Source organism: Drosophila rhopaloa, unplaced genomic scaffold, assembly GCF_018152115.1.
Source record: "Drosophila rhopaloa isolate 14029-0021.01 unplaced genomic scaffold, ASM1815211v1 contig_2, whole genome shotgun sequence".
NCBI lineage: Eukaryota > Metazoa > Arthropoda > Insecta > Diptera > Drosophilidae > Drosophila > Drosophila rhopaloa.
Genome location: NW_025335083.1, coordinates 25,006,458 through 25,033,360, shown reverse-complemented (window position 1 = coordinate 25,033,360; position 26,903 = coordinate 25,006,458). Strand labels below are relative to the sequence as shown.

The following is a 26,903-nucleotide window of genomic DNA, read 5'->3' as shown; positions in this document are numbered from 1 at the left end:
TTCACACTGGGCCGCTGTTGAACCTGTTTATTAAATTTTAGCACGTAATAAATGAAAAGTTTATTGTGGCCAACACAAATCCTGGCACATTTTGGGGTTAAAATGTTCAACTTACCCGACATTTTCCGGTTTTTGGGGTCGCCTTTCAAAGACAAGACACAAATTGAATCGGATTGAATGGCCGGGCTTTCGTTTATGGTTTCTTTATTAACATTTATCACACTAAACTACTAATGATAAAGAGTTACAAATATGAGTTGCTGCGCTTAGGTTTTTCTCTGAAAAATTTCACGTATCTAAATTCCATCAGATAAAAATTTATTTTAGCTACAAGTTGTACCTTAAGTTTTTTAGTTATTTTTTTTATTTCGGCATAATTGCAAATAGTTAATGGTTTAAGTTTTTGGCACATAGATATGCTTGAGGGTGTAATATTATTTTATGCTAAGTTGTTCGATTTCGCTGAACACAATTGGCGAAAATTTAGTTGAAGTCGTAATTTATGTCTAATTTATTTTAAGGACCGTGAAAGAGGAAAGAATTATTCAAAGGTTTATATAGATTCTTTTAAAGAAATGCAAACGTTTTTTGCGTTTTATGGCAGTTGGTTTGTTTAAGTCCATTTATTCGTGTATTGTGAATATTTTCAATGGAAATGTATATACAAAATAGGTGAGATGCGGAAAATTCGTATTGCTTCTTTTATGGCCTTTTATAAATTTATAATTTCGTTTGAAAATTTTTATAAATTGGTTTTTCGTTTCGTTAGACATTCGCATTTTGTTTTCTTTAAACATATTGTTTAAATTTGTTGCGCATTTTGTAGGTTTTGTTTATTTTTCGATTGCCATTATACTAGTTGAATTTAATATTCACTTTATGCATGCTTTCATCCGCTGATGTTATTTCTGTATTATTATGTCTGGCTTGTTTGTTTATTTGCCTTTTTTGAAATATAATATTTATCCTGTTGACCTTTTCTCTGTCTTTATTTGGTGTATCATGCCATTATCTCATTGGTTTTTGTTTTTTAATTGTTTGTAATTTGCTTTGTTATTTAGCTGATTATGCACCTGGCTTTTTTAAAAACGTTCGATACTTTTTTATGATAAATTACTAATGACTTACAAATTGGCTTTGCGTGTTTCCCTTATTGTGATTGCCGTTGTTTATAGACCATATGTTTTGTAATTTATAGTGGATTACCGCAGCTAAACTCCAATTGATAACATTAACAGGCGGAATTTCCCTTGTTGAAAATAAAATGGAATACAATTTTAAAGTTCTGCACAGTAAAAGTATAAGTTTCTCAAGCTTTGTTGAAAATACAAGGTAAAGTCGTTAAATTATATTCAACTCAAAAATGTTTTCATGTAAAATATTTTGATGCTTAAACAGCAAATAATTTGTAAAATCACAAAAATGAATTTGAGTTTATTCTCTGAACAAATAAATGCACTAGGAATATCAGCTTGTGTTCCAAATTATTTTTAAATGACCGAAATTGGTTATGTTCTCATTTAATTATGGATATCATAATGGCAATTAATATTATTCCATATGCCTCATTTCGATTGGGAAATAAGGCGAACGTAATTTTCGTTTACATTGCCATTTTGTTTGGCCTTGTTCAGTTGTCCGCCGTTAAACGCCTCTTAATTATGCAGTATATAATTGTTATTGAAAAATAAAGTACTTGGCCGACACGAAAAACTCGGCACTCAGGACAGCTCAGCCTTGTCCTCCGGGTAAAGAGTCGTTTAATTGGATCGACTTTATGTCCATGTACACATTCTCGCTTGTATATATATCGGTAATCGGTTTTCGGTGGTTAAATTGTATGCACGTTTATAAAATGGACCATTCAAGAAGTTTGTTTTCCATTTTCCGTTTTCATTTTCGTTTGTCCTCCGCTTCATTAAATTATCTCATAAATATTTATGTATTGGCCGCAAGTTGAATACTTTTTGCTTGGGACAAAGATAAAGCTTTTCCGTCTGTCTGTAATCTCTATAATATATTAATATGCTAATGAGTAAAAATTTCATCCTAGCTTAGTACATGCGTGTGTGTAAAAGTTTAATGTGGATGCTCTGTGAAAAATTCATCAAGTTTTGTTTTTCGTTTGGGTGCTGTGGGATTTCAGTTACACTTTCGCCATCATTCGGTTCGAGTTTTTAAGTTTACATTTCTAATAGAGCTACGACAAAAGACTAGAAGAGATCTGACAAATTGTGCATGCGATTCACGTAGTCGTGTGTGTGGCTGGGACCACAATACCAAAATATAAGTTTTATAGGACCCAATTGTTGCGGGCGCCTCTTCGATTTGCTTTTTTTCTCTGCCTTGCTTGACACTGGGAAAAATTGGTACTGAAATGTATTAAATCGGCGGAGAAAACATGATTTTTACAGTAAGAATCAAATTGAATAAAAAAATGCATAAATAATAATTTAGTGAAATTAAAAATATAAGTTTATACTTCTTGAAAGTATTTCAAAATTATAAAAGAAATATCTGATGGACATTTGGCATTTTATTTTAAAAGGTTACAATACTTCAAGAAAGTACATTTAAGAATTTGCACATGGAACAAAGATTCTCAAAAATCACTTTTAAAGGTGTTAAAAAGTTAGTTTGGAAAATGATTTACAATTTTGGCAGAAATTTCCTCTGTCGATTTAATGCATTTCATGAATTTTTTCCGAGTGCTCCTGTCACCCCCAATTTTCTTATACGGACGTGGTGATTTGCTCCACGAACTGCACGGCAGTGGGTCGGCAAAGGGATTGGGATCGTTTCAGGCGGCATTGTGGATTGTTTCGCAATGCCCCCGAACCCGAACCCTGGCTCTGGCGATGGGGTGTCCTTTGGAGGGAGGCGTAGGCGTGTGGCACGTAGATGAACTCCCTGGTGGGTGGTGGAAAGGGGGCGGGACCCTGCCGACAGTTACACTGCTGCGACATCGTGGATAAGCCCTCCGGAACACTGCGACTGCGGGCGGAGGTGGGCGGAGCGGGATGTCCATAGGTGGCCGGAGTCCTATTTGGACTGCTGCAGGTGCATATCAATGGCTGTCGGTCCGCCGATACCGGGTTCCTGCAAAATGGCAAGTCAATTTCCATGGTTTAGGCAGAGTGTCAACACTGTTTTCGGCATGCGGTAAAATGGTACGAGAATCTCAGGCTAGCATCGCAAAATTCTAGAGTGGCGAATTGGTAAATTGGCAAAATGGCAAATTTGCGGCCTGCATGAGCAGCAAGGAAGCCGCCAAATTGATTGTCTTTCTAGGGCTTCCAGCCTGATTGCCATTGATTGTTTGGCTCGGCGGGGAATTCCCTTAATTGGTTTTTGGTTCAATTAAGACGATGTCTTCCGTTTTGACTACTTAACTTTGAAAACGATTGATCGATAGTAGATTAATAACCATTTGCTTAAGAAATTGAAATTAATGTATTCAGTTTAAAATAATGACATGAAATTTAATTTATGTAAAATGGAAATATTTTTAATAATGGATTGAGCTTCTTATTGCTTCATGGATATAACTGACAATAATAAATACATAGTTTTGCAATTTTTATATAATTTTAAAAATGAAAAGCCCTGATAACTCGGATAATTGCTGGCATAATACATTTTCTCTGCATCGGAAAATATCCCAAAGCTAACTATAAATTACAGTGATAAATGCAATTTCGCGTTTTAAAAATTCATTAAGCTATAGTATCGTCATGATAGCCAGTGGCATTACCTGCTGTGCACAAATGTGTGTCACTACTATGTTTAATACTTGCCCTGCGCAATCGTAATCCCTTTGACTATTACCAATTTATTCTGTGTAAGCTGTCGATAGCTACTTAACTTGCAAAATTGTCAGACAATTTCGAACTGAACTTTGATTTCCCATTCAGCTGCATCTAAAGGGAGCAGGTTTACTGCACACACGGGTGTGATTAGGAGTCCCCTCCCATATATTCTACTCACTTGTTGCTCTTGTGGCAGCCCAGTTCGTAGGTGCTGTGCCAACTGCAGTACATCTGTCCGTCGCAGCAGTTGCTGTGCTGCTGGATGAAGGACAGACTCCGCTGCAGGCGCTTCCCCATCCTGGCTCCAATGCTCCCCTGGCCCAACTGGTAGGCTCCACGCACCTGCATGGGAAAAAATATGTATTTTATAGACATCAGATTGATATTTATAATTTTTTTAAATTTATTTAATTTATTTTAGTGGAGAAATTGTACCCCTTGGTTTAGACATTGTCATATTAAATCATTTTATTATTTATAATTTAATAATCTTCTTATTATTTTTATTTCTCTAAGTGCAACATTACCTGGTGCTGCTGCAAGTCGAGATTGTGGCAGGCCAACTGCTGCAGATGGGAATGTTGCTGCAACTGCTGTTGTTGCTGCTGCTGCTGCTGCTGCAACATGTGTCTTTGGCAGTAGTTGGACTGCAGATAGGGCTCCATTTGATTGAGACTAATGCAGCTCCGACTGAGGAGGTCCGGGGCGGGGGCGGGGTACTCCCCATAGCCGTAGTCCATCGGCAAATGGGGGCGGTGCTGGCGGGCGGAGGAGTGGCGCATCAGCATGGGAGTCGGCAAATGACCATTTCTCTGCTGATATTGATGATGATGCAACTGCTGCTGCTGCTGCTGCTGTGGCTCACTTATGAAAAATATTATAATTCCCGAGATGGCTGCTGCCGCTGAGCATATGTAATAGCCCGCCCGTCCGTATTTAAGGGAGTAATCGTTCAGAAACGAGGTGAGTGGTACGCTTATCAGCACAGGAACTGACTCAACCCCTCGAATAAAACCTGCCAGAGTGCAGAACGCAAAGTTGAATCAATAATTTAAGTATTTAACAACGCACAACTCACCCCAGGCCTTGGAGAAATGTTTCAGCTTAATGCGTTCCAGTGCCAGTATTTTCAGCGAGTACTGAAAACCACCCAGACCAATGCCATACAACCAGCTCAGTATGCACAGGCCAGTATAACCCATGACAAAGGACAGAAACAGGATAGCCAAGGCCACAATTGATATGAACATCTATGGGTTAAATGGAGGAACAAATTAAGGGGAATGTTGTGATATTTATTCAAGCAGTGACCCACCTGTGTGACTATTTTGGTATTGATCACGAAGTGCCTGATCACAAAACAGCGTCTCAGCAAGGCTCCAGCTATAACCACTCCCAGGGCCATGGAAATTCCCAAGAAAGTCTGCAGGAGAACCAACTCTTGCACATCAGAGCCCTGCTCGGCGGCATTAAGAGCCTATCAAAAATCGGAAGAAAATATTTATAGGCTATAAGTTATAGGCATAAGTTAAATAAAATTGCCTAATAATAAATACACCACTTAAATCACACGAACTAATGTTTCTCCCTTAATATTAGCACATAAAAATATCTACAAATTTAATTCATGGTAATATAAAACATATTCGCTTTTAAAAAAATGCTTTTAAGCTTTTAATCATCCCAAAATAAGCAAGATAAATTTGGAAAAGCACTTACCATTAGGAACATGGGTGTATAAATGCCGAAGGAGGCAACGCTGGAGGTCATGAGTAAAATTTTAACGGTCACCGACTTCAGTGATGATATGTCCAGAAACAAGTATCTCGGAGTGCTCTCCACCTCCTGGCTGAGAATCGGCTTCTTCTCCCGCATCTGAAAATGGGGTCGCAAATTAAAACCAAAACTTAGCACAACACAATTTCCCACCTTTTTGCGCTGATTTTTGAGATGCTGGATGGCCCGCCGTTGGGGATGATATAGGGAGGCGGGGCGGTACATTAGGCCCATGAAAAAGCTGAGTGCCGTCAGGGCAGCGACAATCTGGAGGCCCAGGCGCCATCCCGCCTTGCCCACGCCCTCCTTCAAAATGACGGAGAACAAAGCGATGCCAACTCCCTCGCCGGACATGGCCACCATTTCGACGAATTGACGGCGCCGCTTAAAGTAATTGCCCAACATCACGGTGGATGCCTCCCGCACCATTGCGACCCCCACTCCGAAGACGACGCCTAAGGATGTGTCGGGAGTGGTGTTTTCAGTGCATTGAGGAAAAATATTTGGCATTTTATATTAAAGTTTATGATATAAGAATAAGATTTATCCACTATCGGTTCTGTTTCAGAGACTATTCATTTTCTGACAATAAACTTTGATTAAGTTTGAGATTTTTGAGTTTCTGGTAAAGTTAAATCAAATATACTTTCAAATTAATTTTTATTTAAATAAAAGGAGGAACTTTAATTTACAATTCATTGTTTTAAGTATATTTTAGGCTTAAAATAAAGAAGTATAACATGTAGGGAGATTTTGTCTTGTCAATTACAAAATCCTCAAACATTTCAGATGATTGCTTATAAGTGCTCAATGTCTTTAATTTTTTAGCTTGACTTTCAAGTCATTTAAAAGTATATCAAGAGTTCCTAAATCAATTTCTGATTCAAGAAAAGTATGGGCATACGAAAGGTCGTTATTATTTTGCCAGTGTTTAACTGCAAATGATAAGGAACTTCCGTAGCTGGCTGACTGGCATCTGGCAGGTTATTTATTTATATATACCCCATGCCCCGGTTGTACGCACCATAACTGAAAACAACCTGGCCAAATTCCGTGGCAAATGAGGTGAACAGTATGCCCAGGGGCATCACCAGTCCGCCCACGATGGATAGAAGGCGGATGGAGCGTTTGCGACAGAGGGACACCACAAACGATGTGGCCACCATGGAAACTGACCAGCTCAAAGCGCCCAGCAGTTCTGTAAGGAGAAATTAAGCACTTGAGTGATAATATTTTAAAGCGGCAAAGTCAGCTTGACGAAGGACCTAATGTGTACCAGAAAAGGTGTGTTCTGAGTGTAAATATAATGAAACAAATACGGGGGTCGTTTTAGGCAAATTTAAAGTGACGATTTCGAGAACCACAAATGGTCCTTGAAAAAGTGGTTGAAAGGGAAGGTTTGGAATGCGCATAAATCAATAAAACGCATTAACTTGACTTTGCTGAGTTTACACATGCTAAACTCGAACTAAATAATTAACACTTAATTTTGATTACTACATTTACTTCAACAAGATGTATCCTTTTGTAACTTTATGGACACTATAAAACACATGTTTTATACATGACAACCTTTGATTCATATCTTTTTTGCTGTGAGTACAAATTGTTTGGCTTTTCATTGAAATATTGATTGTTTTATCTATTTTATTTTACTGTAATTTGTTAAATGCTACATTGAACTATTCCATAAATAAAAGCACGTGCATTTATTATTTTTAAAATATAAATATAGCGAAGCCCATCTATTGGTCAATAAAATATTATTATAATCTTAAAATAAGCAAACACAGGAAATTGGGTGAAATACGGACTGCATGCTGACACGACATTAACACTTTATTTTTACGATTTATGCTGAAAAACACTTTCTGCAATACACAAAATTCACACTATTCTTAAATTATGTCCACACTGTCGAGAGCAAATGAAATTTATGCAAAATTTATCCACACCTACAAACATGTACTTATCACAAACATTTGCATTTCGAGCAAAGAGTGACAAACATTTTGATTGCTCCACAACGGGGGGTCAAAATAGAAAACACCACAAATGAGTAGGAAAACAGGAAAATGGCCGAGAAATAACAACAGGCTGCTAAGACTCAGATACCACATCCCGATTGAGGAGCTTGCAAAAAGGATTCCCTCTGCATCCCCCCCCTTTTCATGACTTACCTATGCCACTGGTATTATGCAAATACTGGACGGCATAGAACCACAAAAGGCCGTAGCTCAGCTGCAGTCCGGTGGTCAGGATGTGGACCAGAAAGGACACGCCGCAGATGATCCATCCCCAGCCGCCATCGGGATAGAAATACTGCAAGTACACAACAAAAAGGATATGATATGAATATGATTATTTTTCGTTGATATATAGTAGTATTTTGATATTTTTGGGAATTATAATATGATATTTGAATATCAAAATAAAATAGTTATTGGGTTAAAATTAAATAAATTAATGATTTACCAATAATACTATGAGTCACCAATAGTAAAAAATATATTTTATTCCCTTAAAAAGGAAACAATGTAAATATATGTTTACATTATCTATTTTATCCAATATAAAATAAATATAGAACTGTTTTTTGTGTGCACTGAAAGTATCAGGACAAAGGGCCGGCAATTACAGTTTGACAGGCACCGAAAGTTGGCTGTATAGTACGCCCCCACCTTTGATATATTTCTCACCTGTCTAATCCGTGTGGTATCCACTCCGGTTCGTCGCAGTGCCGGAATATTCCGGTGGAGCATGTGGAACTCTCGATCGGCCAGTCCAGGGAATGCCGAATCCTCCTCGTCAGTGATGTGGCTGGGATGGGGGGGCGTGGCATGGAGGTTGGGATGATGGGTCGGCTCGTAACCTGGGCATTCAAAAGCAATTGGGATATGATTAAATGATGGGCAAAATCGGCTGGTTTGCCGCGTTGCACCAAAACAAAAACTCAAGGAGTTATCCATAGAAATAATTTATTTTAAGAAAGCATAAAAAGCTCAATTGATATGCTTATCGAATATTTGCGAACCAATAAATTAAATCAATAATATATAATAACAATTCAGTATTGTTTTCTTAAAAACCAATTAAAAATCGTACAGCACCTTTAAGAGTTCTTTAACAGACTTGTGGGTTGTCCGGTACCAAATAAATTTCCCACCCAAGTAGGGAGTGTTTTTTCTTTTCAATTAGAACCTAATTTATGGCTTCTTCTTTTAAATTTTCCATGAGTGTACTTACCAAAATAGCAGCCGCCGTTGGCCATTAGATTCTTGCTCCTTTGTTGGTGGTGCTGTTGCTGCGGCGGCGGTGGCTGATGGTACCAATTATCGCAGAGGCAGTATTGCGGGGCGTATTGGTGGGGCTGTGGGTGGGTGTGGGCGTGGGGGTGGTTGTGGGGACTCTGGTGGTGGTGCTGGGGCATCTGGTGGGGCTGTGGGTGGTGATGGCCATGCTGGAGGTGGCTCTGGTTCTGATGGGCGGCGGGCATTGGATTGTACATATAACAGCAGCCATTCAAATTGGGATTCGCATAACGGGGTGGCGGTGGGGCGGGCATCACAGCAGGGCCTGCACCACCCGCTACACCGACACCACCACCACCACCGTGTCGACTGCAGTGGGGCATCATGGGCATCTGATGCTCAATGGTGGGCAATGTGGCATAGCTGCCAAAATTGTCGCAATGCCGTTTGCTCGGGAATCTGGGCAGAGTGGGTGGTGTGGTGCTGGTGGCTTGGGAACCAGTGGCTTGGGCGCCACCACCACCGCCTCCTCCTCCGTGGCAGTGACGGGTGGGCGTGGCCGTGGACTGCATTTTCGTGTGCTCAGCGGGCAAGTAAGAGAGCCGTGGACATGAGACCCACCAGGCCAGCGGCTGATTATTGAAACGACACTCGTGGCACAAATACCGCTGGATGTTCGTGTCCTTGTCCGGCTTTTGTTCGTTGGTATTTCCCGGTTTCCCTGTGGCTTGCTTGGGATGCTCACAGCTCAGATTGTATCTTCGTCACAGCGCACATTTGTTGCACAGCACGGGACTGCGTTGCTTGGGCCTCACCAGACTCGAATACTGTCGCGGATTCTCCGAGGGATTCTCCTGGGGATTCTCCTGGGGATTCTCCTGGCCGTTCTTGGGGATTCTCAGCCAGGAATGATGGTTATTGGTGGTGCTACTGCTGCTGGGCAACAACTGGGGACAGCTGCCGTAGAGCGCCGATGAGGTATTCGATGAGCGGCGGTAGTATGGTGTCCTTTGCTCCATATCATCGCCACCGAACGAGGATCCCAACTTGTACGCCTGGCTGCGACCCGGTAGCAGGCAGGATATAATGCTCCGGTTATCTCTACTATCACTGCAGTTGCAATCACATGTGCACTGGATGACCATTGTTCCCCTCCGTGTCCCCCCAAAAACCCAGTGCTTCCTAACCCTGTCCTTTTAGCTCGGTGTGCCAAAGTGGTGTCAACTTCAATAATGCCCGCTGCTGCAGCACATTATTTTCAAGTCCGAGGTCTCGGTTTTCGGTTTTTGGTTTTGTGTTTTGCGTTCTGCGTTTTCGGCTTCAGTTTCGGGGCAGGGCTATCCAGGATTTCTAGGCAGCTGCCGCCACCAGTGTCCGACCGAATCCATTTGGGGCCATCTCGAACGGTTGCAAGCCAAGCGCAAAACTGTCTTTCGCCACTGAAAAAAATTAGTGTGTAATAGATTATTAGCTTTTTTCTAACTTTAGAATTTTTAATCCTGAAAATCTCAATTGTGGAGATCATTTAAACCTAACTAGTAAGATATATAGTTTCATATTTATATATTAAAAAAATATTTTAAATACCAATACCAAGTAAGCCTTCAAAAGGTCTCACATTGTTTCCATAATTTCTTAAAAGATTTAAATAGATTATATTTTAAGTTTAAAAATTTTTGTAACTTCCAAATTTTATAAAATTTTTTTCAGTAATTCTAAAATGCGGAACGAGCACACAGCGATATCGAGATAGAAAAATAGGATGTGGGAGCGAAAAAAGGAGAACCAACGGGAGTCGATAAATAAATCAAATCAAAATCAATTTGTTTACTCTACACCAGCACACAAAACAAGAAGCATATGCAATGCATAATTCAATTTGTTGTTCAATTGCGTGTATTTCAATTGCCTGCCAGACATGTTAGTCGAGATGGGTTGGGGGGCGGCCAAAAGGGGGGCGTGGCACACATAACTTGGATGGGCGAAAAACTTTGCGGTCACTGTGGCAGAAGAATTAGGGCAAATTGCGTCTGGCACTTCGTATAACACATTTATGCGCCACCACATTTTATTTGCACTTTCTAAATTATTTAATATCCTCAATGGAAATGAACTGTAAGTTGTCTAAAGAATGTGTCCCTTTTGAAATGAATTTAAATGAACACGTTATCATATTTGTCCTGGAAAAATGTTGTATATTTTTATGTTTGTTGGCTAAACTGGGAATGTGTATGCAAAACAGATTTTACTGCAAAATACTTAAAATACTCGTATTGGCGGCATTCTGTTGCACAATGCTAAACCAATATACACGTTTTGTAAGGGCATAGCAACGATATTGGAATTTGGTCAGCTTCGTTCATCGAGGACCCTTATCAATGTCAGGTGAAATGGAAAATTAATGTCATAATATGTAGGGAATTTATTAGTAGAATATTTTATTGCCAATAATTGTATGAAAAATAATGATTTCATTTGTATGAATTGTGCAATAAAGTTTTTTATTACATTTATAATAAGAACGTTCTTAAAAACCGATCAGAAATGTTTCTTTTCTTTAGTTCAAACAATGCATAAATTCATTCCTAAAAGTCATATTAAATATAGTTTATAAGGATAAATGTCTGTTTCTCAAAGCTTCATTAAAGCCAGAACCTCTTGAACTACATTTTACCATAGAGTTCGTGATATCCACAAATCAAATTTTTTGCTTTATACAAAAAGCACTCTGGATTCTTTATTATGCCTGGAAACTTCAAGAAGCTGCAATGAAATACCAAGTACTCTCGTCTCTCGATTTTTCCAAAACTTGATTGATTTATGTCCTTATCGTTTGACTATTTCTCCATTAAGGAGCGATGGTATCATTTAGATTAGTCCAATGTCCCATTCAGGGGCTATAAAAATGATAAATGATCTAGAGGAAAACAAGCAAACGTGGGGGAGTTAGAAAACAAAAGCACCGAAAGGGAAACTTGCATCATTTTGCATCGGGAAAAGTTTGTGCAGCAGCATATGGCCCAGTTATCCAGTTTTATGGCCGCACACACAGCGATTTGGCCAACGAGCATTTTCGCATTTCGCCTTACAATGCACAGAGGCGCATTTAAATTGATTGTGGGAAAAGCGGAAGCTTGCCCGAGAAAAGGAAGTCGAGGAAAAGGAGCAACATCAATCAAAAAACCCGCTGCAAAGAAACTCAGCAGGTGGGCGGTGGGCGGTGGGTGGGGGAGTTTCCTTGGAATGACGCTACGACTATTACCTGTGGAAACATAAAATTTAACAACATTGTGGCAAAGAGCAAAAGGCTATACATAACGATATCCTATGTTATCCGCTGTAACGTTTCTTAACTACACAGGAAAAAAATATGAACGACTAGTTTTGGACCCCTAATAACACACCAACAAAATTAAATATATTTTGTAAATTCTTTAAATTTATAGCCAAGTGCATAATTTAGGTTTCCCATATTTCTTTGCAATAACTGTGCTATATATTTTTTTTTGTGCTCTCTACGTGATTATTTTTAAATTATTAAGTCCGTTTATTTGTAGAATTTGAACCTTTATGAGTAGTAATCAACACAATCTTAACCAGACGCATATTACGATTATTAAGCCCTTCGCCCTATAATCTCTACTTAATCGATAACCATGGGGTTAACTTAACTACATTCAAATTACTTGATCGAATTGAACCTTTATACGTAGTAATCAACACAATCTTAACCAAACGCATATTCTGGTTAAGATTGTGTTGATTACTACTGATAAAGGTTCGATCAAGTATTGAATGTAGTTAAGTTAACCCCATGGTTATCGATTAAGTAGAGATTATAGGGCGTAGGACTTAACCGCCAAAACCGTAGAGGGTGGATCCCTGGCGCTCGAGAGCGTCACGGATAACGTTCTCAAGGAAGGCCTTCAGCAATCTGCGAATAGCCGGCTTGGTGATACCCTGGATGTTATCACAGATCACCTTGCGATGACGCTTGGCACCTCCTTTTCCCAAGCCTTTGCCTCGCTTGCCGCGACCAGTCATTTTCCAATGCGTAACTTCTCTTTGTGAAATTGTCTTCCAAGAAAAAAATTCTGTAACTCTAAAAATAGAACACCTTTTTTTTCTCAATACATAAAAGTACAAAAAAAAAAGAAAAATATTTTCTCACTTTTCTGCTCTTTGTGGGCTGTCGGACTTTTCACAGCTTTTTGGGCTTTCCTTTGTTGCTGCGCTGGTGCGGTGCAATAAAATCCTTAAATATCCTTGTGGCACATGGACACAAATATGACTCGGTCGTGTCAGCAATTTTATGTTCTTTAAAATGCAATATTAAAATGTCAGAGTGCCGGCGATGATGGCAGCGATTTCAATATGGAGCCACTCACCTCCGACAATTTTCGCTCCCGGCAGACGAAGTGTTGACTTAACTGGTCAATGACTTTACCATCTTTATGCTGCAGTCAAAATTATGCAGTCCGTTTCGGAACTGTATGACAGCTGACAGTCGGTAGTGAGGATTAACTCTTAATAAAGTCGGGTTGGCTTGTTTAATTTAATTTTGATTAATATTGCCCAGGTAAATTGATTGTAACATAATTGGGTTTGCCGCCGAAGAAGTAGCAATTTGATATAGTTTGAGTCTTTGATTTGTTTATTGATCAAATAATTATGGCTTATTTTAAACATAATTTCAACTTATAACAAACATGGTATATACAGGATATTAGTTCAATCAACTGCAAATTGAACTCAACTAGCTCCAATTAAAGCATAAAATGATTTTATATTAGTCAATATGCTTTTGCCAGTTTGCATATAATGTCGGTAATTATATTTATAAATATTAAAATTATATTTATATTTTGGGAGTTCGATTTATTCAATTTTGTATGTAGCTTGACTTGACTTTGCCACTTTTGGGATATATTTGGACTTGGAGAAGTCCATATATATATTTCCAGATTTCTTAAGAGGGTTTATTTTCCTGCTATTTTTAAGGTAAGTAAATCAATTTTTCCGTGACTGGATTTATAAAACTAGATTTCCCGGATTTTTAAATTTGGTATTCCACTATTTAAACGCACTGTAATGAGGCCAAAAACTGCCGCTGTGTGTCTGTGCGGTTGTGTCAAAAAAAGGCCAACTTTTATTTACAGGGGGCGTGGCGCAGAAGGTGAGATTTAACTGGATGCCGGGTCATTCTGGGGTCGGTTTACTTTGCTGATTAAACATATGCGCCACCATGAGCGAGCCGCAACAAAAAGGCAAAAAAAAGGGGGAAAAGCGATGGCTCAGCCACATAAAATTTATTTAAACTTTTCCCGCTAACGTTTTTCAACGCGGCAGCGAGTTTGTCGCCCCCAACTGGCAGATAATGGGTATCATATTGCCTCGGGGTTTCACACTTTAGTTTGCTTTTTTTTGCACTTTGCATTGTAATAAACACACGACAATATGCGAACAGCAGCAGCAACATTCAGTGGCAACAACATAAACAGCATCACCACCCTTAAAACATAATAAAAATAAATAAAATGCGCGAGGCGAGAAGCGAAGATAATAAAACGAAGGCAGCTTTGTGGTGGCCATGTTCCAATTACAGTTTTCTTCTTGTGGCCAAAACAGCATGAGCCCCGTCAAAAGCTTATGCAGTTGTTAAAGTTAAGCACTTTAAAAAAATGCTTTCCAACTGGGATTAAAAATAGTAGATAGGTGCAGGAAAAAAGGGAGATCAGTTAAAATGCATAATTAAGTTAAATGGTTTTAACTTTCTTTCCCATTTTAATGCTGTTCAAATTCAACAAACACTGAGCTATTCATAAAAGTTATTTTAAATAGAACAATTGCACATAAGTAATACCCATAAATTGTCTGAACAAAATAATACTTTTAACTTCGTTAATAATAAATATTTATATTACAAAACTAGCTAGAGTTCAATAAGTTTTGACATGTAATTGTAAAAAAGACTTTTAATCCTTTTCTATTTCAACACAACCTATTGCACTAGTTTTTCCACTCGTTGCCCATTGAATCTAACTTTTCAGACAACAAACACTATGAAGATGTTTACAAGAGTCAAGCCTCGATTTACAATTCGAACAAGTTTTGGGCCAAGCAACTTTGTGAACTGTATCGAAATCGTTTGCCAGAACACGCTGACCCGACTTTCTTTCTATTTCTTTGGCCATATGCATTTACAACTTTTATTTGCCGCCTTTGCCAGAAAAGGGTACGAATTTTGATGTCTTTTTGTTGGCTCCTTTCGGGATATACAGCTTGTATATATGTATGTATACAATTGCCTTCTTTGTGGGGCTGTGGGTATGCGAAGACATTTCGGCATTCCCCAGGGCAAAATCATTTGCAATGCAGCCAGTGCCAAAGGGATGTATTAATACTTTTTCATTTAGTTTGCAGACAGCCCCAAAAAAGCAGGGAAAACTTTTCAACTTGACCATTTCTTGCTCTGTCTGTAACTTTTCGCATATTTTATAACCAAGTGCTTTGCAGTGTCGGCTAATGGATTTATGTTTTTAGCCAAATTACGAATTGAACCGAACACGGCATTAAATGTGTCCCCAATAAGCCAATTTCAAGGGGTAGCCCCTATATAATCGGATTAGGAAGGGTTCATCCTTATCGCAGCAAGTGCCCAACGAGCTGTGAACCCAACTCAAAAATCCTATCACGGGCATAATTAGGTTTGCCGTCAGCGTCATCCAGACATTAAAATTAATATTATTCTTGATATATACATATTTAATGCTAACCTTGCTGAGACCTCAAAAATTAACCACACCAAAAATCGGGAGTCATCCGGAAATTGCGGTGCGGTGGTTGTGCGTTTTCCTGGCAGGCGTGAGCTAAATCGTAAAGGAAAAAGTTAAGCCCTTCTTAGCTGAAAAACGACACTTCCGTACATCTTGCGTGGAAAAGGAAAAGGGATGAGCTCTGGGCGGAAGGAAGTCAAGCATCGTCTCATCTCGTTTCGGCCCGGCCTAAAAACAATGAAAATTACAAGGCATTCCGGCGGGCGGGCAGAAATTCGCAACAAATTTCCTGTGTCGTGCGCCTTGCTTTATCAACATCAGTCCTTAAGTAAGGACTGCACTGGAAAAAAAGTTCAGTACCGGAACTTCAATACATTTTTTACCCCAGTGTCCCTAAAATGTACTAAATTAAATTCTCTATTATAAAGATGAAATACTTGCAAGTAGTCACAATTATTTATAGAGATTGTTTCGCATAAGTATAAAGTTTGTTGCTAAGAATATATAGTGTATTTGTTTTCATAAAGTTTTGGTTAGCTTAGGTAAAGCCTAAAACAATTTCTACCAATTTAGCTTTCATATAAAACCAAATGTAGAGCCACTTGTTATTATTTTCCCACTGTACAGAAAGGCGACAGCCAGTGAGCCCGAGGCCCACATAAACATTTTTATTATTGGCTTCTGGGCTTCCCTAAATAGAAAAGTAAGGGAAAACAAAATGCAAAAAAAATGGGGTCTTAGCCCAGATGTGTGTTTGTGTTAGACCGGAGAATCGAATTAGCATGCGAAATCTTTTGTTTGACTAACAATGTGTCAACGTGTGTGACGAGCGAGCGTTAGTCTCTGTCAGCTCATCGATGGCATGGAGTTTGGATCCGAGCCAGACATCTCGCCATTAGGGCCTTGATAGAGCTGCCACCGAATTGCCCCCCTCGGGCACAATGGCGTCCACGAGAATGGGGACACCAGCCATCCCCCACCAACCACCCGAGACCTCATCAATCTTGTCGAGAGAATTTTGCTAAAATTTTACAAATTGATTTCGCTTGTGCCAAAAATACAAGGTGTCATAAGCTCTGTGTATGAAAAAAAAACTATGGGTGTTAAAAAAAAAGTGGGGAATCCATTAAGTACTGAGGCTTTGCAAATTATGAATGGCTCCTGGGGCTGAATGGCATTTTGTGGTTATTATTCGGATGGCCGGCATTGTGCCATGCCTGACATCCTTTTAGCTGTTTGCCATCCATCGTTGGCCTGCTTAATTAATGTTCGTTTGCAATGGATGTGGATGTGGCTGAAGATGAGGATGAGGATGTGTGTTTGTGTCCGAGATGTGTCCCCTCCAATCTTTGTTGACCTTTTGGCGAATGCAAGTTGAACCAGTGTGGCTAGGCCAAGTAGACTCAAACAGTTTGTGCTAAATTAGCAAATGACACAGTCAACATGGCCAACTTAGAGCGAAGGCAGAAAGCGGAGCGGCCAGGATGAAAGGCCTGCTAACCCACAAATGTACGTGCCACCCCGAGCCACCCCTTTTCACCCCCCCCTTTTCATCCGCTTTTCCCGCCCCCCGCCCTCGTCTTTTAGTGCTGACACAAAACATAATGCCGGCGGGCAATGCTCTTTTAAGCACGCAGCTTGAATGGCGCCCACTGGGAAACGGAATGCGGCTGACAAGGCACAGTGGCTCCAATTTATTGGAACTTTAATATTCGTTACAATAGGTACAATTCCTGTAAGCCCAAAGCTGCTTTCAATCAGGGAATTTCTGTGGAGCAGAACAACATCCAACAACGTTGCAGGATGTGGGAAACTTTGAGAGCAACATGGATACTCAGTTGAATCTTTCTCAACTTTCTATTTCACATTTTGATCAGCCATAAAATAGTTTAATGATATTGAATTCAGTAAAAAACTATCACTTTAACCTATAACTATATACCTATAAAATTAATTATTTAAATATAAATATATTCGACTTAAAATTTTAAACAAAGTATACCAAACAAACATTAAATTGTAGCTTTGGTTACATATTTGTATAGGAATTGCGTGCCCTTCGAAGTTATAATTCAATAGTCCAACTTCGTCCATTTCAGACTTCTGTAATTTCGTATTTTGTTAATATTCCAAATCAAATCACCCAACTTTGTTGGCTCTCCGTTGATTTCATTTGGTGAATTTTCCCAAGCCCCCAGATCGTTTCCACTGTCCCCCAAAAAGTTGCTAGTTGGGTGTCTGGAGAAAGTGCCTCAAATGCGCATAACAATCACGATTATATACGTACGTACGTATATATATAACTCTGTAGGCCCTTATATGCAGAGGCGACCACCCAGTTTTGTGTAGGTGATGGGCTCATCAAAATTGTGACAAAAAAAAAAAAAAACAGGCAACCAGGCAAAGGGGCTAACAAAAAGTTAAACAAAGCGACTGACAGTCGGTCGGGCTTTTCATGGCTAATGAAAGGCATCGGGGAAAACTCACTGGCTGACTGACAGGCGGTTTTGAAGGGGGAGGGGGAAAACTCCACCCCCCGTAGAGCACCGCTTGAAGCTCCAAGCATAAACGCCATGCTGATAACTTCTTTATGTCTGGGGCTAAGTAAAGACATTGCCTCCAAAAAAAAAAACAAAAATTGTGCCAAGCCAGCAGAACCACCGGGGAAATTGCCAAGGAAAATATATAAAATTATTTTAAATTGAAATTCTGTTTATCTGTCGTTGTCCCGTGGACAGGACCAACTGAGAATCCGGCACACATCCTGCCCCCATATTTACCGTTTTGGGGGTAATTCAATAAAGTGGAAAATGATGCTCGTCGTTAGCGTAATTTGCTTTCGTGGTTTCCACAAATCTGCCAGCAGCAGTTAGCAGTTGGCAGTTAGACAAGGACGGAGCAGGCGTCTACAGGACTTCGTTTTGAGGCTCTTGAATGCCGTTAATCGGTCCTTCAGATCACATCAAACAGTGGCAAGAACCGCCCCACCTCAGGACCAAGCCAACCATCCAACGAGCAGACTTGACTCCGCCGAGTTGGCTTCATCACCAAGTGATAAGTGCGGACAGTTCGCGCCGGAGGGGGGAGGGGGAGCCATAAGTTTTGCGGCAACAACGCCAAATTCCACTGAGCAAAATAAAGGGGAAATTATCCACATTTAAAACTTTTTCCATTGGGCCCTTGGAAAAAGATTCATAAATATTTTTGCCCTATTAAAATTCCTCATTTATCGCATAACGTAAAGTACTGTAATGTTCTTAAACCCATATTTTACCTTGTAATAAGGTTACACTGAGCTAAAAAAGTGCTCTAAAATAAAATTTAATTTTTTTCTTCCAAGTCAACTATACTTTTTTTAATGGAATTTTTTTTGTACATTAAAATGAGTCAATAAATTCACCAACAAATAATAAATAAATATTTTGTAATATTAATGTACCAATAAATTAGACAATGATTGTGATTTGCTCAATAAATTAATCAAGTTTAATGTGCTTTAATAGAGATGATTTGTTAATATATAAATAGCCTTATTATCGTAAATATATCATATAAAATCACAATATCCATACATATGGTTTATATTAAGGAGAAAAATTCATTTATTGTTTTAGTAGATTTGCCTTCTCTATTTTCTGTATCTAAGTGTTTTTTTTTTCAAGTGTTCTTTAGCCCGTCCATATCAGTTAGTTTGGGGAGCTTGGCTCGTAGCTCAGCCTCTGTTAAACTCAACTCAACTTGGCGCTCATCTCATCATCGTCATATGGCACACAAGTGGCATGCGATGAGTTTTTGGAGGAGTCCCAAAGAAAATAAGGCGGCATGCAAACAACAACAGCAAAAACAACGACAACAACAGTCGCCACACAAAAGGCGTTTGTAGGTAAAGGGGGGGCGTGACGGGCTGGAAAGGGGGCCGAGGGGGTGGGTGGTGGTGTGCAGAAGGACGGGCCTGTGGAACGACCCCATTACGTGCCAAAGCACTAAAAACAAGCCACACGAGGAAGCGTCACCAAAGTTGGCCATAAGAAGTGGAGCAGGGTGTAGGGGATACACACACAAGGCCACAAAAATAGGAGCAAATTTAAGAGTACTCGGAAACTATAACGTCTAAGTCTACAGATACTTCAGTAGAGCCCCACACATTCATAATTTCACCATCCATATATGTATAATACCAATACAATAGGTCAATAGGATGACTATAGAAACCGGGAAAAAGAAAAATTCATTTCCAACAAAATGATTTTGAAATAAAAACAGGCAATGGCCATTAGAATGTCAAGGAAAAGTAATTAAATCCTTGGTAAAAATTATTATTTAAATTTTGTACAAATCTATATTAATCCCTAGTAATGCTAATATTTTGGAAGCTCTTGTTTTGCATATATCATTTGGTGGGGGGGGAAGGGGGGATTTCTACAAGGCTTAAAGCGAGAGAGTCTGGTATGTACAAATATGAGGAACGAGCGATGCTCGTAAATTTTGTCATATTTTTTCGCTTTTCTTCTCATCTGCTATTTTCCTTCTTTTTTGTTTTCTGCACTTAAATTTTTTTTTGCTTTTCATTTGGGCTTTTCTGCGCGTTTTTTTTGTTGTTGCTGCTGCTGTTTCATCGCACATTTTCATGTTAATGCGCCCGAGCTTATTTTTCATCCTTGTTGTTGTATTTTTATTATTTCCTTCGCACTGGTATTTTGTTGTTTTTAGCAGCCCATTAAAAAAAGCGTGCACACGCACAGTTTGACATGCACTTTTAATCGATTACAAAAAGCTGCAAAAACTTTTGCATGAACAACCAAAAATCAGAGAGGAAAACTAAAAGGAGCAACGAAAATGTGGCTGCAATTTTCTTGGCGCACGATTTTCCATATTTATTTTTATTATTTGGTTCTTTTGTCTGTGTGTGTTCCTGTACGTAAGTGTCTTTTGGGGCCTTTTGCTGATGACTGCTCTGCGATTAAAGTTTACTTTTTGCTGTTTTAATTGAATAATAAATTAAGCGAATGGCACCCGGGCTCAAGGAAAAATAAGCACGAAAATGGGTTGTAGACAAAGTGAAAACACAGCGAAGTAGGTTTTATGCTCTGATCAAGAAAGGAATTGAGAAAAGCATTAAATTTCTATAGGGTGAAATACATTTTCTTTTATAAATATTTTAGGTGTCTTACACATTTATTTCTGTTACGAATGCATGGGCAACTTACTAATTTTTGTATACGTAAATATTTTGTATATATATAAAACAATATTGAAAATTAAATTCGTTGAAATTAGCTGTCTTTTTTTTCGAAAAATAGTTTAATTTAATACTTTTCCCTTAAAAGATAAGCTTTTGTTCTTGCTCAGGTACTCGTACTTTTAAGGAAAACGTTCTGAAGACTTTTACCCACAATAAAGTTCCATTTAAGCCCTATCATTATAAACTTCTTTGAATTTCTTTGCATTTGTTTCACTTTCTTCTCCGTTCCTCACGGCTTTTGTTCTCTTTCAAGCTGCACTGTAAATGTGTAATACCCATTACTTTATTATTATACCTTAAAATTATTCTGCTCCTTGAACATCAGCAAGAAATGCAAAAGAGATGGGTTGAGTTGAGTCGCTTCAAAGAGCAATAAGAAATAATAAACAAATCTCAGTGAAAAGTTGTGCATGTTTATTTTCTATTCTGTGAGGTGGAACAGAGAAATTTTACAAAAATAGCAGGCAAAAGAAGTCATTAAGGCAATGCAAATTGTCAACATATTAAGCAGGAGAATCTAAAACGAGTTGCATTAATTAACAACAAACTTGGGTCCATCAATAGATTAACATTTTCAGTTTATTTTAAGTAAATATAGAATACATATATATTGCATATTAAAAATCAATAAATACATTGTTGATATTAACATTCCATTTAAACATGTATTTAATTAAAAGATTAATGATTTCTGAGGAAGATACTCAAAGGAGCAAAACACTTCAATGTTGAATCTCAGGAAAATACAATTGTACCATCGATAGAGCCAGCAATGTTCTGCCAGCTCTAATTTTCAGTTATGGTCAACGATGTGTGTTTATATGTATAATTTGGGGGTTTCAAGAAGGAGTGGGGGTGGAGCCTGCTTAGAGCTGCACATTTGCCAGATACGAGATAGCTGACAGATACAAAATGCATAAGCTGCTCAAAGTTTAATCGGTTTATGTGACAGCTGAGAGGGATTTCCAGTGGGTGACACTCTACTAAATCACAAAGGATTTGCAAGCCATAAACTGCCACGGCCAAAGCGGAGAAACTGAAAATAAAATGCAGCATCAAGTGGCTGTCAATGCGTTTTGGGTAGTGCTTAAGATATGATGCACTTCGCAGTCCCAATCCCAAAAACTTCCTCGGGATTAAACCCACAAATACTGAAGGGGTGAACAAATCAGCAGAGAGGCAGAGCGAGGAAAACGCACCGAGGGACAATTAAGCAAAAATGGGAAAACCATAGGAAATGGAAGTCGGAGAAAACCAGGGAAACCCTTGTGTGGTTTGTGCGGCTTGATTAAGAAGTTTTCGGGTTACAAATGATACAAGCGCCAGCAAATTATTCAAACTAATTGGTTTAAGCACTGCAGGGAATCCGATCCTTTAAACATTTTAAGGACAGTTGAGAATTTATACTTGAGGAAAGCCAAAAAATTTTTTGGAACTTGTTATGAAAAGAGCAAATAAAAAAGTTTTAAGGGGTTTATGCGAAAAGATGGACGAAGAAAGTGTCTATTTACTTTCATCACATAAATTTATGTCTTAAGAAAAACTTTATGGAAAATGAAAAGGCCACTATAGTTATTTCTTAAAAACTAAATAACATATCTAATAGAGGTTTTTATCTAAAGGTAAATCAAATGACTATCGCCCAAAAATTAATAAAGTCTCAGACGTTATTAAAATCACAGACTTTCCAGATTCTATAATTCCTTACTTAATTAGATTGAGGTATTTGTGGTTTAAGTATTAATCAATAAAGAAACCCTATATTTATGCAGTGTGAAATCGAACGCCAAAAAGATTTCCTTAAACATGAAAATTTATCATAATCAAGCTAAAAGGAGGAAAATCAAGAATTAATGCGCTAAAAGCAGAAAAAAAGCTGTTGAGTTGTATGGAGAAATTCGGAAAGCGTCTTCATTAGCATACACTTAACAATTTAAAACTTTTAAAGTCACTAAATTAGCCGAGAGTCTTAATCAATGTTTCGTGAATTTTCGAGAAATATGCAAATTATCCACACTTTATGCCGATGACTTTCCATTTAATTAAAAACTTTTCCCAGGCAAGGCGACTGGCAAATTGCTTCGAATTGAAAATTGTTGCTGGAAGGTCAGAGCACTCAACTCGATGACTTTTAGAGGGTCTAAAACAATGTTTCAATGTTTCGACTCTCAGGTCAATCCCTGGATATTGATACGCTTTTGTCCCTTTTGTTTTACTGTTGCAGCCCTTTTGAAAGATAAATCTTAATGTCTATCTAATCAATAAATAATTGGCATGTCCTGTTGACGCAGCCTCACAAAATATCCATTTCACTGTAATCGAAATCCATAGACAAATCTGAGATAAGCCAATTGTAAACAAACGGAAAAAGGTTTTCCCACACAACCTCAACTCTGCAAAAAAATAAAACCGAAAAATGTTTGAAACAATTTTTGAAGCGAATCAGCAGGACAAAAATGAAATGAAATACTTTCGATTGACATATACGAATTTTGTTGTGATGGAATCCATTGTTTACAGGACTCGAAATGAACTTGTTATTCGAGTGGAGGGAAAAACAAAGAGAAAAACAAAAATAATGCATTTGTCTGCGGGCGGGGTGATGTGGAAAATTTTGTGCGGAGCTCAGCAGGAAAGAGGGGCGGAAAAGGATGAGTTTTGTCCTGTCACGACTCCTTCGACACAAATTTAATATTGTAAATGGAAATGGAATGCTCACTCCGAAAAAAATAAACGGAAACCAAAAGGTATACAAAGTAAAGACAACTTCATGGAGAAGTTCTTTTGTTTTTAGGAAATTTTTTTAATATTGTTCAATTTTAAAAAAGCAACAATTGACTTTTATTTATTATAATTTTTTTTTTGATAATAAAGTCACACAATTTTGAACCAATCTCAACGAAAGCTATTTTTGGGTATCTAAAATATCTAATAATTAGGATTTAATTAAATAGTAAAAATGGTTAATTAAGTAAATGTGAAAGCCGAAATTTTGAAGAATAATGAAAACATATCTTCAGTTTTTACACCCTTGTCAGCTTGAGACTAAATTTTTCATAAGCTCCACATGTTTAATCCAAGGCATTGCTCTTAATCTTAATAAACAAGGCGAAATACTTTCTAAAAAATATATTTTAAAGTGTAAAGTGAGGGCAAGTGAATTGTAAAGTGTCCCGGCACTTAACCGTCCAATTGATTTTCGACAAACACTTCACCTTTCGCTTGTTTTCGCAGCTGACGGCTAGTGTCAACATTCAGCATCGGAATGCCAAATGCGAATCGCGAAATCAAACTATGCAAATGAAGGCTGGAGCTCGTGACCCGCGAATCGCTTTAATCAAACCCGAAAAGGTGGCCTGTCACTAAATGAAATATATGTAAATTTCATAAATGAAGTGAACACACATCCATCCAGTTCTCATGGCGCGGCATCAATATATCATCAATATTAAAATGCAATTACGGGCTGCCGCCTGCCAGCTGCCTGCTGGGGTAATCACATAAAAAATTAACCAAAGAATTGCGCTAAATGTTGGGCTCGACCCGCTGGATACCTTGATTTTGCGTCATTCATGGCCGCCATTTCCCCAGCAGTTTTTACCGCAGTTTTGCCCCTGAGAGCTCGCCTAAAAGTATGCCACGTAAAACTCAAGTAACTCCGACGGGATTTTCACCATCACTTCTTTCTGGGTTAAAGTTTTCCTCGCCATTTATTCAGTTTCAACGGTTCTAGTTGGCTTTTTCGCGTAATTGTCAGGTTGTCACTCTCCGTGTTGGGTAAACTTTGATGTTAATTCTCTTTGGGTATTTCGTGGAAAAGCTGGGAAATCTCTGGCTTTTCAACGGTTTTTGGTTTTCATTGTTGACCAAAATTGGAAAACTGTGGGGAACTAGCATCCAATGTTGGATCGAACAATAATACAAGCAATTGCCGTTTTTGTTGAAGTAACAATTTGCAACAATACGTTTTGAAGGCATAGAAAAATATTTAAATTTAATGCACTTCACTTGTTAACTGTTGTTTTTCATTTAAGTGATAGATTGTATTTTACTATTTCAACAGTAGATTGATCCCTGCAAAGAATGAATTCTGTTATATTAAGTACTATCTTAATCTATCTTAAAATTCAACTTGCAACAAAGTTTGTTAAGTTGGCTAAAAGAAAACAAGAATCTATGTTTCTTTGCATTTCTTTTACCACATGAATGAACAAGTAAATATGCTTAAAACTTTGTATACTAAAAGTGTGCAAAATTATGTATGCGTTTGACTGTTAAAGTTTGAATTAGTTGATGAACAAAGTTAAGTTTAAGCACCTTCCTACTAACTTTTTATTTCTTACTGTCAGAGACACAATTCACTTATATTGCTGCATTTTAAATAAATTTCTGGAAGATAACAGCCCCCGCTAATCTAAAAATATCTTGTTCTCATACAAATTTGAATAAATTTAGAAGATAAATATTTTACTTATACGGATAACACAGACCCTCCTTCCTTTTCAATATCTCAATCAATTCAGGCTAATCCGAGTACGACCTGTTTCACATTTCCGCTTGATCAACCGGTAAACCAAAGTCCACCGCAATTATTCAGATACCCCTTAACTAACCGCATCGAGTTACAATTACCATTGCCAGAAACCATTACAATCGATTCAATATTTGTCAGGGAAATTGTCATTAATATATAACGAGTGTGCTGCAGAAGTGTCCAATTTCCAGGGAGGCGACTCTGATTGCCCGGCTAATAATAAAGATTCAAAAAATAAAAGCTCGGCTCACAGTTAATCTAGTTGGAGACCAGCAGCAACTAGCACTTTACTCTTTTCTCGCTTGGTTTCGCCACTCCAACTATTTTTTTCACCCCACGACCACCTTTCTTGTATAATTCCCCACACGAGAAAAAAAAACTTTAAATATCCATTTATCTAAATAAATTATATGCATAGTTGTTATATCTTGTTTTATGTTTTCCAAACTATATGGGTAAAGCTTATGAATCCAAACTTTATATTCATTAAGAAAAGATAAACCATAACCTAATGATTTTTCTTGTGGTTATGATAACTAAACTAAAAGACTAAACTATAGATAAAAGGTAGCAATTCATAAGAAACAAGGTTTTAATAGAAGGTTAGGGTTTGAATAAAATCGAATGCGTTTTTTTTTAAGCCTGTGTCAAGGAAGGACAAACTTATTAAATAGTTTCATTTTGTATTTGAAATCACTTAAAACTTAAAGTGTCACTTCCCCAAATATTGACATATAAGATAAGTCAGATTCAGTCTTTTGGATATTAACACTTTTCTCTGTTTATTCAAATGCTTGTATTATTATCATAAAGTTGCAATAACGTGTCTATGGCTCTTCAACGTATTGAATTGTGGTACAGTACTATTGTCTCATTGTATAAATTACCAAATCAATGAACTAATTTAAATTGAAAATCAGCCCAAGAGATGGACACTTTCGGCTATATTTTTCTCGGTGCAAACCTCTCACTAGAGCTTATGTATAATGCATGGCATCTCTCGACTCTTGGCTTGTAAACGTAGCCAGGCAACGGCCAACCACTTTGACTGGTCTTAATCGCTGGCAAAGGAAAACCCGAGGAAAAGCGACGGCGGGGGGCTCGTGAAAACTGTCAGCGTCATTGCTATTGATGTCCGTCCTCGCACTTGGCTTTTAATATTCAAAATAGGAAAATGGCACAGGCACCCAAAAACGAACCTAAAATCGCAGTATGAACAGAAACAACATTGTGCTGGAAAAATGCCGCTGTCGCTGACAGTTGACGCCAGGAATTTGTATTTATATTTTCACGGTTGGCTTTTCTTGGCTGGTTTTTATTTATTACTTGTATTGCTTTCTTTCATTTATTTTTTGACAATTTTTTTGGAGGCACTGGAGGCACTGAGACACTGGGAAAACGGAGATGCGGACAAAGAACAGACCGACCGACGCGGGCGAGAAAAGCGGGGAGAGACTGGCTCGTCGGGCAGTCGAAATTCAACTGAATCCGCTGCCAGACGGCCAAAGAGACCAG

At 38.3% G+C, this 26,903-nt stretch overlaps 1 protein-coding gene across 1 annotated transcript; it reads right to left on the bottom strand.

Moving 5' to 3' along the window:
* Nucleotides 1-187: 187 nt before the first annotated feature.
* Nucleotides 188-26,903, bottom strand: LOC108038213. The gene is made up of 13 exons (XM_017114963.2): nucleotides 26,588-26,903; nucleotides 9,612-10,275; nucleotides 8,832-9,461; nucleotides 8,285-8,457; nucleotides 7,766-7,907; nucleotides 6,610-6,783; nucleotides 5,739-6,040; nucleotides 5,529-5,684; nucleotides 5,125-5,286; nucleotides 4,888-5,059; nucleotides 4,337-4,824; nucleotides 3,988-4,151; nucleotides 188-3,099 (listed from the first exon to the last, which is right to left on the bottom strand). The coding sequence occupies exons 2-13, from the start codon at nucleotides 9,979-9,981 to the stop codon at nucleotides 2,733-2,735; spliced, it is 3,300 nt and encodes a 1,099-aa protein (XP_016970452.1). The 5' UTR covers nucleotides 9,982-10,275; nucleotides 26,588-26,903; the 3' UTR covers nucleotides 188-2,732.

Coding starts and splice junctions, on each gene's coding strand:
- LOC108038213 (XM_017114963.2), bottom strand. CDS start 9,981: ATGGTCATCCAGTGCACATGTGATTGCAACTGCAGTGATAGTAGAGAT. Junction 7,908..8,284: donor ATACCACACGGATTAGACAG/GTGAGAAATATA, acceptor GTGTACTTGCAG/TATTTCTATCCCGATGGCGG. Junction 3,100..3,987: donor GGCTGCCACAAGAGCAACAA/GTGAGTAGAATA, acceptor GCCATTTTGCAG/GAACCCGGTATCGGCGGACC.